General features: G+C 34.3%; 1 protein-coding gene and 1 non-coding gene across 2 annotated transcripts; both read right to left on the minus strand.

The window, feature by feature from the left end:
* Positions 1-299: 299 nt before the first annotated feature.
* Positions 300-427, minus strand: LOC115227768. The gene has a single exon (XR_003883156.1). It is a non-coding gene; the product is annotated as a U12 minor spliceosomal RNA (small nuclear RNA).
* A 9,437-nt stretch (positions 428-9,864) lies between these two features.
* Positions 9,865-16,425, minus strand: LOC118761065 (transient receptor potential cation channel subfamily M member 3-like). The gene is made up of 10 exons (XM_036498719.1): positions 16,299-16,425; positions 15,974-16,155; positions 13,393-13,606; positions 13,234-13,358; positions 12,203-12,337; positions 11,830-11,954; positions 11,418-11,743; positions 10,255-10,366; positions 10,032-10,222; positions 9,865-10,001 (listed from the first exon to the last, which is right to left on the minus strand). The coding sequence occupies exons 1-10, from the start codon at positions 16,423-16,425 to the stop codon at positions 9,865-9,867; spliced, it is 1,674 nt and encodes a 557-aa protein (XP_036354612.1).
* Between the last annotated feature and the right edge of the window lie 6,179 nt (positions 16,426-22,604).

Here is a 22,604-nt window from a genome sequence, read left to right on the forward strand (position 1 = left end):
TCGCAAGATTTCGCTATGGTGATCACCCTTTACTCCTCGACTATCTAGAGAAACTGGATAAGGACGTCGATCCGACGGACGTCAATGGATCTGCCATGACAGACGACAAACACTAACGCACGTCGTCCTGGATTAGAAAAACCTCAGGTTTATAAGATCATATAAGATTAAATCTCTCCTTAACTTGTGGACTGACCGCAAGCTAATGTCAGTTTTCTTCGTTAAACATATCTCCCAATTTTAGGGGATACCGGTTTTAAATAAATAAAACATAACTCATGATCAAAGAAATTGAATAAAGGGCAAACCAAAGACATTAAAATGCAAAGTAGGCATATTAATGTATGATACAACCCTTACAAAAATTAATGAAAATAACGGTGATCAAACCGAGCAGTTATTTTCCTTACTCATGAGTTCCGGGCACGATTTTGTCTTTGAAGTATTTTTTTATGACTCGACTAATATATTTGAAAAATATAAATCATTTGGTGTTCAATATAATCATTAAAGTAATTAACCAAATAAATTATATCAGAACATATATGTTTATATCTAATAAATAAATTTTACAAATAACTAAAATAAACTAAATCTATTAAAAATAACAATTTTGTTTAGTGGTGTAAGGATGGTTGGTTTTTCTCAGTCTGGAAAAGTCATTTCCATGGACGCATCCACAGAATACCAAGTAAATGACGCTCAAGAAAATGTGGATTTGTCTGTTCATGGCTGTCTTAATGCCCCTGTCAAATACAATGAAACTCAGCAGCTCTCGTCAACTTTGTTATCCTTAAAAGCTATTTGTGAGTCTATTGATTCGTCCAACCCAGGAGAGTGGATGTCATCTCTTTTGAACTATGTCAAAGATCGTCTCAAGCGAGTACCTAGGGGAGGGTGGCCACTTATGGCCAGCTATTTTAATTCTAATTTGGTAAGAAAAAATCGATATTCGAATTGAAAAAACTTGCTACTACTTTCCGCGGAAATAATGAAATCACCAAAACTGGACATAATATGAATAGAAAATTACCTGATTTGACACTGTACAACAAAATTTTTGAAGAATTATTAATTCAAATTGATCAAAATAAATCAATACCAATCGAAGAAAGGAAGCAAACAAGAAAGATTCAATCTCAGCATGTAAATCATGAAGTGATTGAAATGATTAATAAAGCCCTAATTGAATACACGTCGAATAACATTCCTGCAAGTATTGAGGATATTTCGTCTTTGATATACTCAGCACAATGTGTATATAAACAGATATCAAGTAAATTGACATTCAAGTCGAATTGGAAACAAAAAATCCAAAATAAAATTGAATCTTTGATGGAGAATGATCGGTTAATATCAAAGCATTTTATGTCCACCACTAAAGATGAGGAACGGAAGAAAGCAGTAGACATTCTCTGCTCCTACAATTATAAGAAGTCTAAAAGGGGGGAGTTTGAGAGAATATCGTCTACAATAAATGATCAAATCAAAATTCTAAACAAAAAGTTATCAGTTTCAGATTCAAGAAGGCAATATGGAATAGATAATAGAAACTTCGAGTTGAACAGAAGATCGTTCTACAGAAAGCTGAATCCCAATTCTGACAACAAACAAATTGCTGGTTTTGACTCGTCTGAGTGTCTCAAGTTTTGGGGTGATGTTTGGAAGAAAAGGGATAAAACTGATTTGGGCCTTGGAGTGAACAAAAGAGTAACTGGAGTGGAAGATAATGCACCTGACGTTAGCGACGAGTTTATATCAAACTTAATTGAGTACCTTCCTAATTGGAAGGCTCCGGGATGTGATGCTGTGTACAATTTCTTTATCAAAAAGCTGGACTCTCTTCACAAATTTCTTTTCCAAGAGATCAGAAATATTATTAATGGTGTCAGTCAACCACAAGGATGGTTTTACACTGGAATTACATTTTTAATCCCAAAGAAGCAAACTCTGTTGATCCGAAGGACCTTAGACCAATTACATGCATGCCGTGCTTATATAAATTGGTCACAAAATGTGTGAACGAAAAAATCGCTGTATATGCTGATACTTACGATCTGATAACGGAGTTCCAGTTGGGATCTAAACGCCATTGCCAAGGAGCAAAGGAATTAGCGCTTCTAAATAGACGCGTTAATGAAGTTTATGGAAACAATTATTATGTGCATGGATCGACGTAAAGAAAGCTTTTGACTCAGTGAGTCACGAATTTCTTTTTGAAGTTTTGGAAAACTCAGGACTACCTAAATGGATAACGAAATTTATGATGTCAATAATTCCTAACTGGAGAGTGTCGTTAAGATTAGGAAAAGAGCTGCTTGGAACAGTTAATATTGATCGTGATACTCCAAGGTGACTCACTGTCACCACAGTTATTTGTATTGGTCTTGGATCCATTAAGCAGGATTTTATCTTTAAAATATCCGAGTATGTCAATCAATACTGGTGAAGACAAGTCCTTAACCTTTTCTACCAATCATTTTCTATTCATCGATGATTTGAAGCTTTTTGCTCAGAAGGAAGAGACACTGGCACGCATGATGGAGGATGTGAACATTTACTTTAAACTGGCTGGTTTGGAGAAGAATTTTGAGAAATCAGCGACAAATTGTTATTTGTTGAGGAATGAAGCTACATTAATGGATGGACTAGATAGCTATCGCTATCTGGGGGGCTAGAAGACAGATGCAGTAATGTTCTTAAAGAGGATGTACTCAAAAATATTAAAGAAGAAATGCAAAAGCGTATTGGAAGACTATCGGAAACTAAACTAAATGCAGTCAATCTATTTAGAGCAATTAATGAGCATGCTCTATTGCTGATTAACTATTATATCGGTCTACTCGATCTGGAACCATCTTGTTTCGAAGAAATGGACAAGTTTGTCAGAAAGCTGTTGGCTGATTTGAAAATTCACATGAAGCCAGCCTGTAAAGAAAGACTGTATCTGCCAAGAGATACACTTGGAAGGGGACTTGTATCAGTTGCCTTTAAGGCGGAAAAAATGCTGTTGGACTTCAAAACCAATTTGGAAAGGCGAAAGTTAATCTCCTTGAGAAAAGCAGCAATTTTGTGGCCGAACAGAAAAGGAAAACCCATATGGCCACAATCACAGAATTCCTGCATTGTAAATATGGAACAACCACACTCGATGAGATTGCTAAATCACTACGTGACTTGCAGATAGAGTCACTGTTGCTTAGTATTAAAAAGAAAGGTTGCATTCGAAGCTATTTGAGTCGCTTGAGAATAATACTTTTGATATCCCAACATCTTCAACATGGCTAAAGAAAGGGAATATATCTCCTAAATCTGAGGCAATGTTCTCTTTTCTTCAAGACAGAAACGTCTTTTTCAGAAACTCTGATGAAAAATGCCCACATTGTAAATCCTCGCCTAAAACCGTGGACCATCTTGCGACGCGATGCAGTAGAATGCTAAATTCAGATTATACCAGAAGGCATAACGAGATTGTGAGGTGTGTTCACATGCACTTGTGTCGGAGATTTGGAATGAAGAAGTCCAAGAGACTGAAAAACCACTCCGTGCAGTGTATAATGTCGAATAGCTCTGCGGAAATTCGGGTCGATACTACAATTCCAACTGAACTAAAAATACAATATAACAAGCCTGATATATTCCTGTATGACAAGAAGGAAAATTTGATATGGATCATTGAAGTGGGTGTTACCTCGATAGATAATTTGAAATCGGTGGAAGTGGAAAAAATGCATAAATACGACATTCTAGCCAGTGAATTACAATTAATTCACAAGGCTAAGGTAAAGATTGTACCGATTGTCCTCACGTGGGATGGGATAGTCTCTACATTCTTCAGAAAATATATGGACCTTCTTAAAATCAAAGAAAGTGTGCAAGCATACATCCAGACTGTTGGTTTGAAAAAAACAATGGAAAGCATGATAGTAGAACACAAATTTGGCTTCGAAAATATGTCTACCTCAGGTAACTCATTTGACGAAGGACGGAAATCGGTGAAGAGACGGCGAGATTCTGTAGTTTCCGCCGATGAAGGAAACAACTCCGAAGTGGGAACAGATAGCGGGAAGAGGATTCCGAGAGTAAACTTGGCGGAGCAAACTAATATGGAAAAGGAAAGTTAATTAGTTAATTAATTATTTTATCTTTCATGTCTAGTCAATTCTAATTAATTGATTTAAATTAAAAAAAAAAAAAAAAAAATTAAAATAACATAATATAAGAAGATATTTTGATAATTGTAATGTATCATATATGAATATATCTCTTATTTTTTCAAATATTCGACTATGAGTTTATCTATTTTTGGCAAATTTTTAATTAGATATACTTCTAATATTGATAAAAAATTTGAATCAAAGTCGTAAACAATTCTAGGTTTTTCAAGGAAAGAAAAGAAAACACACATGACTACAGTTGCATGATTTCTTGTTCTCAAGTATAAATCTGAAGATTATTCTGAATTTGATGTAAACTATATTAAGCAATTGGCAAAAGAATAACTCTAAATTGAAACTGCTACATTCAATATCTATTAAAATCAGAATAACATCCAAAAACTTATTAAAGCAACTAAAAGTAGAAAATTTTACAGCCACGATCTACTTGCATGAGGATCGGCACATTTTCAAAAGTCACAAAAATGACTGTTGTATAAATATTGAATGGATGGTGACCAAATTCTATAAACCAAAGAATGCATATAGATATTCCTATCAGAACATAATCATTAACAGTTATGTTAGTACATAGACATATAATGAAAATCCAAATTTATAATGACCAAATTATCAGAACAATGAATAGTATTTTCTCTAAAAGAGAATAAGTAAGAGTGTCAGTTAACTTGTCAGAGTAGTGAGCTTCCTCGCTGCAATAAGAAGAGGAGGCATATGAAAACTGAGAAAACAAAATTTAAAGTTATTATGATTCGTATTGCTATAATTTTCTGAAGCTCTTTTTAAATGATCTTGGAATAAATTTTTCTCGTTTTGCCAAAATAGAGCCATTTTTGGGTCGCGCTGTTCCAAAAATGATGTAGTACTTACTAACAATTATTTATAAATCTAAAGGGGCTATATTCTTATTTGGAGTTATTTTTAGGGTCTAAAAAATTAATAAAAATTAGTATTTATCATTTTTAAAATCTTTTTTTTATATATTTAATATTTTAACGTGTGTGGTGACCATGAGAACAATTTTGAAGTCCTCTACCCTTAATATTCTTACCCGTCGCCCATTCAAGCAATATACTCACGAATATTTAAAAGAAATGTACAATCGTCGCATTCTAGCTGGTCCTGAGCCTGAAAGGAGACGTTCAGAATGGATTAACTGGTTCATTCTCAATTAAAAAAAGCCAGGAATTACAACGCAGAAATCTACGCCTTCAAAACCCGCCTAGGAGAGGAAATAGATGACGCGGTACTACGACAGTGTTTCGTTGACGAGTTTGTCCACATTCCTAATATCCAGATCTTATAAGCATGTTGAATCCATGGCCGAACCGAACTCTCAAATGGCCATTGAAGGTATTTCTGTTTTTTAAATTTAAAGGACGAGTTCTGTCTGAACGTATTATCAAGGCATTTGTTCGCCATTGCTGGGAAAGACTGCCTGAAGAAGGAGTAATGTTTGATACTATTTTTGACTTTTAGAGCCATTTCTGATTATCTGAACTCAAAATGTGTTATTTCTCATGTTGGGAGAAATATTGGCACTACTGATTTGATATACTCTCGGGTTGTCGGGATTTGTCATTTTAGGAGATCTCACCTTCCGACGATGCTGTGGCAGCCTCTTTGTTTTCTTTAGTGCTTGCAATTTCTAGAAATGTGTTTTTATTTTAATATTTGGTTTTAGGGGTTTCAGAGAGCTGTGGATTTTGTTTTGGATTTTGTAGCGCCTCAGCTTATTGGTAAGAACATTTTCGATATTTGGACGCCGAATGATCCTGTTAAAGAAATCCAAGACATTTCAGTCAGAAGTGGCTGTGAAAAAGTTGAGTTTCGGTTTGTGTCTCGCCTAATTGTTTTTTAGTGTTTTGAAGAAGTTTGGACTCAGCACAGTCACGGCAGCCTATGTGGTTGGTTGTTATTTGAGTCGACGACTTATTGGCTATAGTATAGTCGTGTTATATATTTTTGATTAGGTGGTGGTGAAACATTGCCAATTGCAGTAGAAATGGCAGCGGTTAATTCATTAATGCGCTTATTTGGAGTTTCGTTTCACTGCTCTGATTCTCTCCCCTTTGGGCTTAGAGGAAGGGGGATAGAACTTGATTTAGAGTCTGTCAATGTGAGTCTTTCACAATACAAATTTCATGTTGAGGCGATTCAATAACACTTATTATTTATAAGTAAAGCGTTTTTGTGACTTATTATTATTGAGAGGAATTTTTTTATTTTCAAATACTGTAGTTGAGATAATCAAATGGTTTAATTTGACATTTTTAAAGATCATTCATCCCAAGAATATTTGTTTTAATATGTGCCTAATGCGTTTGTCACAAGAATAGGAATATCTATTAATGGCTGAACTAAGTTTATTTAGGAAATGTGTCATTTAATGTCAGAACGAACAAATATATTCCAATTGTCGTTAGTCTCATCCACTTCCTAAAACTGATTTGTTAAAAATACCACAAAGTTCTTCTGTTTGCAATTTTGAACTACATTTTTTGAAATGTCTTTTATATCTTCTTTATTGAATGGAAGTACATATTTACAAGTTTCGGCAACCAAACAGCAGTTTTGCGGGAAGAAATTATCGGGTAAATTGTTGATGTCTTTTGAGGAACTGAAAGTTATTAAACCAAAAATGTCAAACACACAAGAAAAGTAGATAATATTAAATAAATTCATATATCTGCTTTTGGCTGTCACATCTCGGAATGTAGTTATTGGTAAGAATGAGATTGTCACGTGGTTTCCTAAAATAAAAAAGGGTAGATACTGAGGTCTAAGAAATCTGATTCGTCTGAGTCTCCAAAGAAGAGATTGATGTCTTCAAACATGCTTGTTAAGTTAATCTCGGTCAAATCAGAGGCGGTCTGCCTCAGCTCTATTAACGGATTACCTTTTCATAGATTCCGTTATTTTTCTTGAAAAGAGTCTCATCGTCTGAATTTACACCAAACGCTATGAAAGGTCCAGTCGCAATGTCTCCCCAATAACCCGAAGTTTTCTGAATTTTAGAAAAATATTTTTACGTTGAATGAAGTAATGATTGTTCTGTTTGGTAATGTGTAACTATCCTCTCTCAAGTCAAACGCTATTCCAGTTTCTCGCCATTTTTTATAAACTCGGGAATTAATTATTTCAGCCTAAATAACTATTTCGATGAAACGTTTCTTTGACAGAGAATCATTGAAAAATCCCAGTCGTATATATTCCCACGTGAATCATACCTCGTGCCCAAATGATTACGTAATCGAAAGTCCCTAAGATGTGGGATTTATTAGCTTACCACAATTTCTCTGGATCAACACTTTGATCCTGTTTATACCACGACTTAAGGATAGATTCTAGGTAGTCTATGTCTCGCATCTGAAAGAAGTACAAATAAAAAAAACTTTCATGTGAGAAAAATCAAAACATGGAACATTTTTTGATTTGAAATCATCATCGGTGATCAAATCGATTATGAATTTTGCTAGTTCTTTTAAAAGTTCGTTCGTTTTTTTTCGAATTTTAAAATTTCCGTATAATTCGGCAAATAATTCGGTTTTTTCTATTTATATTAGTTTTTAGAATAAAAACCATTTGTCCCGACTTTTTTCTGACTGAACATTGAGATTAACAGGAGCAATAAATGGCGACAAATTAAAGGCGGAGATTTTTCATAAATAAAAATCTAAAAATAAAAAGTTGAAAAAACGTGAGTTTTTTGTGTTTGACTTTGCATTTTGCTTATATATTTTATTATATGTCGACAGTCACCAGGCTCCACAAATAAAATATATTTGTCTAGTATTTAGTAAAATCTATTTGAAAAACCTTTAAGATCATTTTCAATCAAAGTGGACACGTCGAATGTCGGGGATCGACCCCAAAAACTTTGCAATTCAAACTTATCTAATTTCATTGACGTTCCTAGGATATAATTTTGTTAAATAAACATTTTAAAATAATAACAAACAAATTAAACTTTATTTTTAAAACAAAAATTATTTTTGTATTGTGATGAAGCCCTTAAAGAGTGAACAACTCACTCAATACGTTAAGAGATCATTAGTCACCAGCATATGTAAGCAAGAGAAGTGTATAGTTGGCATTGACGAGGCTGGCCGAGGTCCAGTTTTGGGTTTGTACTTAAAATGCTCGAATTAATAGGTCCAATGGTCTTTGGAGCATTTGTGGTCCCTTTATCTAAAAAAAAAATTCTGAATGATCTAGGAGCAACTGGTAAGCATGAAAAATAATTTAGATTCAAAAACACTTACCGCCATCAAACGTAAAAAAATAGTCGAGGAAATTGAAAACGGTGTAAACAAGGGTTCACTGATGTGGATCGTCAAATATGTGTCCCCACTGTATATCTCTAACTGCATGTTATTGGAAAATAAGCACAGTCTCAACGACGTCTCATTTGATTGCGTTACAAGTCTAATTCAGACTCTGATTGATGATGGAATAGACATTGAAACTGTTATTATTTATTTTCCTTACTCTCAGGTTTATGTCGATACGATTGGAGGACCGACTTCTTGTCAAGGAAGACTAAACTCGATATTCAAAGGGGCAGTCAAGTTCAATGTGAGCAAGAAGGCTGATCTACTTTTCCCTATTGTCGGGGCTGCCAGTATTTGTGCCAAAGTAGCAAGAGACGAAGCCCTCTCTTCGTGGGATTTTCCTGAGGGACTTGGCTATACTTCCGACGATTACGGCTGTGGGTATACTAATGGTTTATGTTGGTATATTATGATTAGATTCGAAGACTATTGAATTTCTTAATCAGAGTGTTGATCCACATTTTGGATTTAGTTCGATAGTTCGCTCCAGTTGGGAGACAGCTCGGAAAATTGGTGAAAAGAAATGTGTGAAAGTCGAATGGTATTTTTTGTGTTTGATTGTGTTAGGGCAGAGGATGAGAGAATTGTTTCTCCTCATTTTTTTAAATCCCGACACCTTTCTAGGATGGAGTAGTGTTTGATATTTTTTTTAATTTTTTCAATTTGTAATGACATTCAATATTTGATTATATGACATGGGCAAATATTTCGCCATGGGCAGCCTGCACATTTAGGTTTCATTAGACAGCGTAACAAATAGCATGTTATTTCACAACGTAATGAATAGGTGTTATTAGACAACGTAATCTTGTTCAATTCACGCTTAGAAGTCGAAATTCATGTTTAGGTCGAATTTTCAGATAGCGAGAAAACATCATTGTTGATGTCTCGTTTTGATTTATCTAATTATTGGGTTTATCATTGGGTATTGTACTCAGAGTGTTAACTTGCTACAGACGGAAATTGCAGCCTTGGAAAGAAAACTTCCAAATGGGAATTTATTTACTTAATTTTTATTCAGAACTTCAAGGAATAATAAGTATATTTAGAACATAAGAAAATGACAACATATCCAAAAAACTAATAATGATTATAAAACTTATAGATTATCGTCTTTGACTTTGGTTAAGTTCATTCTGATTGGTTTTCATAGAAAAGCCTAAAAAATAATTTATATGAAAAACGCGCTTTTTTATTTTCTGTTCTGTCAGATTTTTCTGTTGAGTTACAAGAATACGGAAACAAATATTCTTTTTGAGGGGTTTCCGTGAATTTTTTCTCCCGTCCAACATTTTGCTTAGATTCGAGATCGACAATAAACCGAACTCTATTCACGTCAATTTATGAAAACACTACTTTTTGTTAATCTTGGGAATAATCTTTTCTATTAAATGCTTCTTTTTTCTTTCTTCAACCCTATAATAGTCATCGACACATTCCTCTTCGAAATCCTGTATTTTCTCGATTTCTTCAGCTGTCAAAAATAATTCTAAAATGAAGCATTAATGTAATCATGAACTCAATCCACTCTCTTGTCGCACATTATAAGATTGCTTATTTTTGATATATTTCAAAATAATTATCCTCGCCAATAAAAAGATGTTGAAAGGAGGCGGCAAGGTAGGTTTCTGTTCGTACTCAATAGTTAGTTGGTAACGACCAAATTTCCAAACTTTGTTTGAAATTGCATTTATTCGTGTAAAAGTGTTACTAAAATATAACAACTACCGCCAAACTTGAACACAGCAATCAAAGAATTGATGAGAAGAATGTTTGCGACAATTAAATAGAGTGACATGATGACCGGAGACAGCCAACGTCCCACAATACATTTGACTGTCTTGCCACAATCGGCTAATAAGGTAAACATGATTTAAAGTACGGTCAATATCGTCAGCAAATACTTCGCCGTAAAGCATAAAATATGGCTGATACAAAATGTCTCTGATTATATAAAACGAAGGCTTGCTGTCTGGATGGAGAATCCCATACCGGGCAACACCAAAGCTTAAAAGAACGATAGCGACAATTACTATATACGTCACCAAATCTTGCAACTATAAATGATGACTAATTAGTAACCATAATGCCAATCATCATCACATAGGGTCCAAGGTTTTTGTCAACGCTGAAAATATCCAGTAATTTTATATACCAAAACAGGGCTCCAATACAGTAAAAGAGTCGCCCAACGTGGGTATCGAATTCGTAATAAATGCGACACCCGAATCCAACGAGGAACAGTGCCATGATTAATAGATTACAAATATTCCAAAAATCCGTATAATATATTTTTAGTTTGCTCGGTAGTTTGAACGCATGTGACAGGTATATCTAGAATTGACACATTTTAATATACCTCCCAAATTGACTCCAAGGCCATTCCAACAATATAAAAAAGAATCAGCCACTCAGACCAGGAGACATGTTCTGGCTGTTTGACCACGCACATGAAGCTGTAAATTGGCGTGTATAGCAAATATACAATCTAAGAATAATGTAATCATATTAAACCGTATACATCCAAAATTTAGTTAGCGGTGCTGTATAGAACTCGTAGTACTTCTTTCGGATTCGTAGAGAAGTTTTTTTGGATTTATTAAATGGAGGAAAAAACAGGACTTTGTCGAGTTTTTCTGACGATTGAGCAGAATTTTCTCCATCGATGGATTCATTTTGACAAATAAAAATTTCACTGGAGATAAACTGACTTTTTAGTCAAAAATAAACTTTGTTGCTCATTTGACTGGATATCGAATCAACGCTTGACATGGATGGGTGATTCAAGTATTCTTCGACAGTCTGAGGCATGGCGTCGATCTCCTCCCGACTTTTAAACTCCATTAGCAGGACCAGAATTGGACACAATATCCCCAAAATGACCTAAATACTAATTTGGTCAAACCAACTTTAAGTGTTATATACTTGCTAGTTCGTAGGCCACCAATCCACATTTCAGTGATTAACATTTGGCAGCAACCATGGGCAATAAAATCTCTGTGATTGGTGGAGACGGCAAGACTAAGACAGTTGTGATTGCTCCATTCTTTCATTTCATATGTAAGCAACCGAAGAGTTATTTCATCGTCTTCGTGGTAACAATAGTCCAGGAGATTGTAAGCTAATTTTTTGAACTCACTAAAATGAGTGGTTAAGTCGACTTGGAATGAGCACGAAATATTTCCGCTATATCGAGATCCAGTCCATTTTGTATTACTTCCTTTGCCATTACTTTATACAGTTTGGACGAAACAATTGCCTGTGGACGGATAATAACGAGATTTACCTTTGCAATTGCTTCTTCCCCGTATCGACACATGAACTTGGCCACGTTGTGGCGATTGGTGAGAACTGCCCAAATTGTGAGTTCGTTGAAAGGGTATTTCCCAGGCGTGAATTCATCAGGCTGGCTAAAATTCGACTCCGGGTCTTGTGTGTTGTTCTATAAATATTTTCAATAAAATACCGTTCTATCATAAAGCTTTAAGAACCGACTGGAATAATCCGTCTTATAAAGACCCCCCATTAGATATTCGATGATCAGTCCCACTTCAAATAAAGTTATTTTGTCCATTTTGGTCATCTGAATTCATTATTTGAACAGCAATCACTTTCCGAACTTCGCCAAGCAAGAATTTCATAATATTCGGTGTCTTGATCTCCTAGATTTGTAAATTTACATTCAATTACAGCTCGATATAAATCTTGAAGTCTGCTTAGGGTGAGATATCTGTGTAGAGAGACGTTATTTTCTAGGAACAGCTGTACAAACTCGTCGTCGTCATTCAGCAAAGCTTCAGTTAAAACATACTCAAGTTCAGAATCCTACTGTTAAATTATGGATAAGAACAGAAATGCTGGAAATTAAGAATGGCAATTGTGATTTGGCAATGTCAACCCTTCTCCACGTGACTAGCATTGTCAGAATATCTACTTTTTTCACGTTTATTTCTATTGATTTTGAAGTAAAAAAAATGACTAATTTTCGATTTGAGAATAGAAATCCATATTGCCTTGTCAAGAGAACTTTCGTCATCATCCGGGTCGAATATTGTAATCTATGTTAATTTATGAATTGATAAACGATTAAACCAAATAATCTAAAAATGATTGATAAATGATTAAATAGTAATATAATTGCGGTTAGATCATACAAAGTCCAGAAAATTTAGGCAGGAAATCAAGTCACAGGCAAGATTATGTGTTTCTGAATGTGAACAATTGAACGTCTTGTTGATCATTGAAACTAGCTCATCGTACTGATGAGATCCGATTTTGCTATAAAATGAGCTTATTCTTTAACCAATCCGGATTGATTTCTCTCATGGTATTAGAAATAAGATTTGCAGCTCTTCCGGACCCGTTGATGATAACCACAGGAAGAGGTGGAGACTCCCTTAGTGACTTTTTTACTATATTAATCATGCTTTTTCCGCCGTCGACAATTATACACACAGTAGGAATGTCAAATGATCCCATTTTTGAGGCTAAATTAATTATTCTACAATATTATCAATCACCTGTAAAGGGGACCTTCATATGATTCATGTACTTCTCAAGACGTCTTCTGAAATTGATCTCAGTTCCATAAATGTCCACACTGCCGTCATCAACCAGCAAAAAGTGCGAATGGCCATTATTTAGACTTAAAGAACCATTTTTAATGGCATTTCGAGCATCATATTTGACCACTGTCTTAAACTTAATTACTAAAAACAAACTGTTGTGTTTATGAGTCTATGACGGTCAGAAACGACACCCCAAGGAGAAATCCCAATTAACGCAAATTTTGACCGATCACGTCTTGAACAGTCTGACAGTGATTCCCCAATGTCTTTGATCGCTCCTGTTTGTTAGATTAATCCCCGAATAAAATGTACCAGCATTTATTCCAGTTGTGAGAATCCAAGCATTGGTCGTTTTGGCACATTCAATCAATCCCCTTCTGATTATCTTTAAGATTTTTTTATTCAAATCAAAGTTCCTCATTCCCCCGTAAACAGAAATGACTAATTTTGGGAGGTTCAGTCCCCAGTGCTCTGTCAAGAGTTGAATAACTTTATCAATTTTAGTCGAATTGGATAAACGGATATACTAGCAAGTTGTATTGGGAATAAAAAACTCGGGCTTTAGTTTGTCTGACTACACCGTAAAATTCGAGAGATCCGTAGGCGTCAGTTGCGTCGAGGAAAGTGTGGTCACTCGAATTCCACCTTTCCTTCGACAATTGAGAGTCTTCAGGGTGTTCGGAAAAATAGCGACCGCATTCACATCTGTCGTGATTTATTATTTTTACTTATTTTCTGTTAAATTATTTTGGGAAAAACGGTTGCAAGTTTTTTTCTTGAATGTAGAGTATATCCATTTCGGATACTACGTTTGAGAAAAAAGTGAAGTATACATATATATCAAGATCAGCACTCATTTGACCTATAACATTAGTGAGTACAGTTTTTTAAATATATTTATTTAGGTAAATGATGTCTTGTAAGTTAATTGAAGTAAATAAATTAACAAAATTATAATTAAATTAATTTTTAATTATTTATTATTCAGTTAAAAAAATCTATTTTAAAAAACGAGAAATAAAATAAGTCTTAAATATGCATGTCCGTCTTTACAGATTAGAATTAATTTAGAAATGATAATATAAACAGTTTTGTTCTACTACAAATCTATGTTCATAAAGTTTTGATTGCAAGAATTTAAAAATAGATTCGCACTATTTTGCAGGGCTAAATTGTGGACAGGATATCCGGAGTTCTCACTATACCGCAAATGACCAGGATTCAATTCTGTGTTCCTTATTCTCGATCTTCAAATCGTTGACCTCAACAATTGATATGCATCCCTGTCAATCCACCTATTTCTGTACTTTACCTCATACTTCTGAGGGTTTTTCTTCCTCTAAATATACGCTTGGATTAAATCATCTACTTTGAGAGTATTCTGATGGTGCTTGTAAAAATTGTTTGCTATAGCATCTCAAGTAAATAATGGAACTATATTCACTTTAGCAATGTGAATAAATGATACTTTACTGACAAGCTGGTAGTATTTATAAATCTTTTTAGATTTAAATTGTTTCAATAATTGTTGAAAAGTGATCCCAATCTCGATTGAGAGTATAGTTCTTTGTCTCAACCATCGCGAAAATGTCAGGTTTATTGTTTTGGATAATGAAATCCTATTTATTGTCCTACTGTATAATGAAGTGTCTTGAGTCTCTTTTATTGTTTAATTCTACACTTTCGATAAAGTTGCATCTGAATACGTCTAACTACCTCGTTATGTCTTCTAAAGTAATCACTGTCAGCATCCGACCACATTTTGTAGCCAATCACAGTGCTTCGCTCGTTTTCCGCGACTCCGAGATATCGATAGCCATCAATTCCATCAAGAAAACTTGTTTTTGCTGCCAATTTCTGCATGTTTGTATCCAATAGTCTTCACTCATCATCTTAACCAATTTTTTTCTGTTCTGGGGAAAACTTTCAGATTATCCATAGACAGTAAACAGTTAGTTATGTAAGTACGGAATCCATCATTTGTACTATCCCCAACTTTAGGATATTTTGATTTTAATATTCTACTTAAAGGGTCAATTAAAAGTACAAATATTCATGATGAAAATGTGTTTCCTTGCTATATCTCCGCTTGAATTGAATTTTTTTACTCAAATCAGCATACGTAGTCTTTATTCCGTCACTCGGTTATTTGTTAAAAATTTACATTCACTGTTCTCTTTTTTCGAACTATTTCTTCAAAATAAAAAACATTCATTTTTGCTAAACTAAAAATAAGAATTCTCACTCACTCCTCTCAATCTCCGATAAAAGTATCTCCACACTTCTTTTTACAATATCTATATTGACACAATTTTTCTTTTCTATCGCCATTAAACTTAATAATTCTGTTCTGTTTAATAATTCATCTTACTTTTTTGAATTGTTTCTTCAGTTTAAGTGATTTTTTAAATAAATTTTTATTCACGAATATTTAAACCTTCTAATCAAAACCTACTACAACGGAGTTGTTCATTTATAAAGAGAATTACTGGGGACACATCTGACCGCCTGTATTTCCTTGAACAAATCTTTCTGGGTAGTCAGGGGTAATGCTCAGGCTATCCGCCAAAAACTCTTTTCTTCTTTGGTGAAATTAATTTTATATTTATGAATAAAAATTTATTTAAGTATTTTAGTTTGACGACTTTTTTCTTGAAAATGTTTATCCGCTACATTATACCCAGAAAATCTGTATTTTAAATATTTTTTCGTATTCAAAACTTGGGGTAATTGGCGAGTGGTGATTTATCATATTTTTACTGAAAAGAGGATGACAAAATAAAAGGAAAATAGCGATTTAAATAATCAAACCATTATAACGGATTATTAGATTATTAGTTTGAATTACCAAATAGATTCATGTAATTTCTGGATATGAATAATAAGAATATACCTTCATTGTATCGCTATAGAAAATTATTTTAAGCGATGCACATCCAATTATTTCAGGAAAATTAGTCCAAATGACATCGTTCTCTGAAGAATTGCCGACTCTTTCTGGCCATACTCTAATGCAGACTAGCCCACTGAGTTTGATATCCAGAAATGTATATTCCTCTTCCACATCTTGATCAACTTGGATGTACAATTTATAATTATTTAGATCAATTTCCTTTAGTTTTAATCCATAAAATGTTCACAGTGGAGGTATGGTTTGTTATTTCTATACACTCTTCTTCCAAATTTAATTTCAGCGAAATCCGTTCTTTTATTCTAACCAATAAGAAATTGTGATAAAAACCGTTTTTCCTCGTTATCCAAGAGTTTTTTGTAAGTCAAAATCTCAGTCTGCAAGGAAACGTTGTCAGTTCTCAGAGAATCAAGTTTGTGTAGAGTTTCAGTCATGATTCGGCGTATCTCTTCAATCTCCCGATTTTTTTCGTTCATGAGAGGGTTGAACTCGTTTCGAATTCTCTGAAGGTCTTTTTTCAGGCCAGAAAGTTTTTTTCTTAATATATCGTTCTCAAAATAATCAAAAAGATTTTGACCTCAACGATGAGATCTTTAATTTTGGCTTTCATGGAAGGTTCGTTATCATTAACTGTCATATACTGAGTCTGTAGTTCTGTCTTATTATTTATTCTTTGGAATGCAGAATTTTGAAAGTCTTCGAACTAAAAATATCTAAATTCCTCAAAGCCTTGTTTTTATAATAAGTTTCCAATTCAATAGTCTTGTGCTCAAGGCAATCTTCGTATTCTTTCTGTATCTCGTAAATGCAGTTGGCAAACTGACTGGACCACCATTGCGTGGATTTTGAACCAGGGACATTTGATACTATAAGCGAATATTCTCTAAGTTCCTACCAAACTTACTCGTTAAAATAATACAGATTCGTGAACGTCGGTCAAGAATTCAATTTCCTCCTGGAGAGACTGACATTGATTCAACAGCTCTTCTTTGGCCAAAATTTCTGAAATTAGATTCTATCAATATTTTAAATTCCAATGAAAATGCCTTTTTGACAGCCTCGATTTCGCATTTTAATTTTTCTATTTCTCTCTTTCCGCGAGTCTGTACTTGTTCGTAGTCATCAAGTTTTCGCTTTAAATTGTCTATTTCCGGTTCACAAATCATCAAAAAGTTTTTTTGCTGGCTAAGTTTGTTCAATTTATCTTCATTGAGATTGTTCGCTTCTTTGATTCTATTAAACTGATAAAATCGTTTTTACTCGTCATTCAGATTTGAAATCTCTTCATTTTGTGCTTCTCGTGCTAGTCTTGCTTCAAAAAGTTGTCTTTCGCTCTTATCGAGAAGATCTTTGATTTGGTTCATTTCCCAATGAAATTTATTTTTGATTTCGATGACCTCCTTTCCAATAATTCCTTTGTAATAGATCAATTGCTCCACCAAGTCCTTGTTTTTGCTTTCATCTTTGTGACATGAGTCGATATAATCTTTTAATCGGTTGTTCAGGATGTTCATTTGCTGTTTTTCATTTATTCGAGTGGTCTTTAGTGTTGACAAAATCAGTGTTGAGTCGTTAGTAAAGCTTTTCAATGTTGCAGCAAGCAAAGTGTTGCTCGAGTTTCCTTGAAAGTTGTTTGGAACATTTAAAAAGTGAAAGTTTTGATTTTGAACTTGGTCATCGCTGTCCGACGAGGCTTCGTGAAGTGATTCCATTGATACTAAGCTCCTCTAACGAGCAAAAGTTTATAAATCAAAGATTTTCCCGATCAAATAAATCGGTCAATCCCACATTTTTTATCATAAAGCTCATATTTGTGTCAAAGTGAGGCCCATTATGCAACAAAGACATGATTAAATGATTTTAACTTGAAAAAAATTATCGTTTAAGACCAAGTCAGTTGGATATACCAATTCAAATGGATTTAAAAACGCTCAGAAGGCACCTAATGTCCACCCAAAAAAGACCATTAAATTCCTTTTCCTGGACACATGTTTGTCCCAGAGCGATCCACTTTGCGGAGTTTGCATGAGTCCACGAGTTCAGAGGGCCCCCACCCGGAAGATTCCATATAAATCGATAAAAACAGATTTTATTGTTGGCTTAAATGCTACAATTAAAAAGTCTACAGATAATCAACCACCTGGTAATATCAATGGAATAACAGATATTATATATACAGGACGTATCACAGTTTGAAAATTAAAGAGTTGCGATCACAAACCTGAAAAGCAACATGGCTATGATACAAGATACCAAATTATTTCCTAATGATCCTACCCTCACATTTCCCAGTTAAAAGGGTGAAACAAGGCGATGGACTGTTAACTCTAGTCACAAATAACTTGAAATGTATAGACATCTCCTCGGAAATGGTGAAACTTATCGAAGCTGATGAGGTTACCGAAATAACTGGGATCTCGTTTGGTACAACGAAGGGAAAACTATAGCTGGTTAATATGCCATTCCGCCCCCTGATTCTTGTCAAAAGAGTTATATCTTGCTAAATTTCTCAAAACTTACATGAATTGACGAGGTCATAATTTGCGGGGTTCTGAATTTGAAACATTCGTATGGCTGTAAACTCAGTCGGCTGATATGAGAGGAGATTTTTTACTGTCTCAAATAAACTTCATAACAATACTGAATGATTCATCCAGAAACACAAGAACTCATTGTACAAGCCTACGGCACCTGATGTAACACTTTGCTCTTTATCTTTAAATCTATTATTGATTAGTCATTCTATTACGAAACAAGAAGCGACAACAATTCGATTGTGGGAAGGATCTAAAAGGAAGTAAACTGTAGGAGATTTCCCAATAAATACAATTACAATGCTGCCGAACTGGACATGGTACCAAGAAATCTTGGAAGTCAAACTAAAGAATTTTTATCTAGATAGCTTCAGTTCTCTTGCCAAAGCCATTAGCTACTTACGAAAATAATTTTGGAAGCAAAATCAAGAATCAATTAAATTCTAAGAGTGGTCGAAAAGGTCTGCCTTGGTCAAAGAAATTAATCATTTCGAGAAATCTAACCGGATGAAATTGAATATAAAGCTCCGGAGCCAAACATTGAATAATGAAGTAAAGGCCAAAGAGCAAAGGACTCAGAGTTTGAAATGGAACCTGGTCCTTACATGCTGTAAACAGAAATTGAGTGACATGAGAAGTTCCCGGTTATTCTATTAAAAAATCCTAGTGACGGAGGAGTTACCTTTCTAGCAGCTATCTTCAGATACTCTATCAACCAAAATGTGATACCGTCATGATGGAAACATGCACTAATAAGACACGTGTCTCTTTTATGCTCCATTTCAAAAATTTTGGAGAGGTTGGTGTTTGGAAGAATAAAAGAATTTTTAATGGAAAGGCCATTTTAGCATATGTTCAAAAATTATAAGTTCACATCTTTGTCTGATTTCATTTGTGCTAGATTTGCAAACAAACCGAGACACTTAAAAGCAGTGCATATCTGTTTCGTCGATATACAAAAACTTTTGATTCAGTTTTAAAGAAGATTCTATAAAGGAAAATATTTCCAGAGTTTCCAGGGAAGCTCAAACTATGGATCATAAACTTCCTAAGTGACGAAGGGGTAGGTTGTGACTATAGAAGTCAGAGGATCTTAGGAATGACTCTTGATATGCATTTCTGTTTTTCTTCACATATAGATAACATACTTTTGAAATGCGAAAAAAATAAACGTCTTGAAAAGCTTATTTGGAATATGGAGGAGTGGGTTCTATCCGGTCTTGGCAAACAAATCGCGTCGATACATCGAAACTTTTTTTGCGCTTCATGAAGACCGCTTTTATCTTAAACAAACAGAAGAAAAATTAAGGAAACTGAATTAAAAGCGTGCAGAATAACCGATCAGTCAAGACTGTACGAAAATTAGCAATCAAGAATGCCTAAACACAATTCTATAATTCATTATTCAAAAATTTCTCTTTTCACTGCCCATTATTTTTACAAGGTTAGTTAAAGCAATTTTAATTCAGCTAATTTATACTTTGGGGTCTTCATCAATCACACAAAATTAAAAAATAAAATATTTAATATGTTAGAAAGTCGGGCTAATGTCGCTTACTTCCCAAATTGAAACAGTTCAGGGACTCAGATACGTTTTGAAGTGTTCGAGCAAAGTTCCTCTTTATAGGCAAAAGAGACGGAAATTTAGTTAATTTTCTAGTAGCCTAATTTAGAGAATATTCGAATAAAAACCATTTGTATATCTAATTTTCTGTCGCTTATAAGAAATCTAGTGTAATTTGGAGTTAAGGTTTGTGAGGAAAAGCTACTACAACAACCTTCCGTGTAATAACGTGGAAACCGATGTTTTCTGAATCGAACTCTACGCCCCACTACAAGATCGGGACAGTGGTCTGTTCTCTCGTCGTCTGCTATTGAATTGTAAGAAAATGGAATACCATCAGACTCGTAGTCGAAACGGGATCTGTGGCGGAATACGGATCTACAATAATTGTGTTCGTCTTCACTCTCCATAATAACTTATAATGTAACCACAGATTTAAATTTTAAAAATATTTGTAATATATAATTAAATTCTAAATAAAAAAGATATTAAATTTTTTTACCTTTAAAGAAATAGTAATTTAAACAGAACTACAAATAAAAATAACTTTAACTGATTTTATAAGTTAACATAAATTAGTTTTATTAAAATTTAAATATATACAGATTATTATGTGAAATAAAATAAAATAAATTCCAAGTGATGGCTAATTTGGGTTATTCTATATCGGAAGAAAATTCATTTGAATTCTCAGAACTTATAATCGACGACAGTTTTTTCAACTTTTCTAATCTCCCCAAACTCCTCATAGTCGGCGACCAAGGGTATCTTCAGTTCAACCACCTAGATGTGGAAAAACATCATTTCTGAACTACCTAGTGAACCTTAAAAGCCCAGAAGGATTCCCAAAGTCGACCAAGACCATTGAGGCCTTCAGTAGGACTGTCATTTTGTTGTAGATTTGTCGGCTGAATCCTTCTTCAATGTACAAATCCTGGACACTCCGGGACTGAACAAAATGTGGCTTAGAACGGACAAAAATAATAGAAATTTGTGCAAACTTTTGGACAATTGTTTGAATATTTTGTGCCTTGTGGACCTGAGCGTAGTCCTGGGTCTTTACTGACTTAGTCACGGATGCCCGACGGGCTTTTTTCGATTGCAAATTTCATAAATTCTGCCCTGGAAATAAACCCGAAGGTAAATCTGACCATCGTCGTCCACAAACATGACTTGAGTTACAACAATTCATTCAAAGATAACATAAAAGGAGTCAAGGCACTCCTCGGATCTTTCATTCTCAACAAAAAGCCCATCGAAATTCAGTTTTTGTCAATTTTTTGAACATTTGTAGATATGTTAGTACAAGCATATTCGACATGTCAATTTTGTCTGTATTTTCTGGCATTATTCTTCCACATGTTCGACTTCAATCAACTTTTAGCAAGATCCTTGGGGATTTTATTTCGGTTGTGTTGTGGGGTGATGTAGTAGCACTCCAAATTGGGGAGTGGAGTGATTGTCGACACTCTTACCAGGGTTTTGATCGCATCTGAGCCAGCGAGTCTCACTTTGAAGGAATATGAGTCTTTTGCTAAAGTGATGCGACACTGCAAAAATATACATTCTGCAGTAAAGTGGTGAGTATGCTTGTTTGAGAGATTTAGGGAGAATCCTGGCCATGCGAGTACAAAAAAGTTTTCTGTGATTCATTCGACGGTGAATTTTGATAATTATTCGATTTGTTATTGTCAACTAACACCGAAACTGTCATTGATGTTTCAGGGGAATAAAATGTTTGAAGGTTAGTTCAGTGTGACTAGTTTTGTAGGAATATATGAATATAATCTCGAATTATTGCAGATGCTGGTAGGAGATATAGTTGCCGAAGATGATAAAAATCGTATTTAATTATTCTAATCGAGTTTTATAATATTTTTGATTTAGTAAAAAAATTAGTTACAAATGTAAGCTGATGCCTTTCGGGTGACAATTCCAAATGACACGTTAGCCAAAGTCCAATCTTCAAGGCTTAGTTGTCCGTGCAGAAAGTTTCTGGACTGTTGTTTACAATAATCTTTACTTCATAGAGAATCGACATTCGATTCCAAGTAGGTCGTATTTGTGAAATTTCTCCACTTTAACTTGCTTTAATGATCTTGTAAGTAATCTTCACTTTGATTAAATTAATTTTTTTCCTATTGTCATACACAAAAATGTCAGGTTTATTGAATTAGACTTTCGTTTCTTTCATAATTGACGACAATTTAGATTTCGATATTTTGAGTCGACATTATTGACACAACCGAATGTCCTTTCAATTTCCTGCTTCTTTTAATTCCATACATTCGACATAAGTGAAGATGGATACACTTAACCACTAAATATGTCGACATTTGATTCTTCCATACATTTAAACATCACTGAGTGTAGTAATTTACAGCTGATTGGGTTAAGCCAGTGTTTCCCAAACTTTTTCTTGTTGTCGCTCCCTTTAACAAACTTTTTGCAATATCGCCCACCATGAAAATTTACATGGAAACAAAAAGAAAAAAAAATTTATTTATAAAAACAA

The sequence above is a fragment of the Octopus sinensis genome, unplaced genomic scaffold (assembly GCF_006345805.1).
Source record: "Octopus sinensis unplaced genomic scaffold, ASM634580v1 Contig07101, whole genome shotgun sequence".
In the NCBI taxonomy this organism is placed as follows: Eukaryota; Metazoa; Mollusca; class Cephalopoda; order Octopoda; family Octopodidae; genus Octopus; species Octopus sinensis.

Coding starts and splice junctions, on each gene's coding strand:
- LOC118761065 (XM_036498719.1), bottom strand. CDS start 16,425: ATGACTGAAACTCTACACAAACTTGATTCTCTGAGAACTGACAACGTT. Junction 11,744..11,829: donor CACAACGTGGCCAAGTTCAT/GTGTCGATACGG, acceptor AACTGTATAAAG/TAATGGCAAAGGAAGTAATA. Junction 10,002..10,031: donor GCGACAAGAGAGTGGATTGA/GTTCATGATTAC, acceptor GCTTCATTTTAG/AATTATTTTTGACAGCTGAA.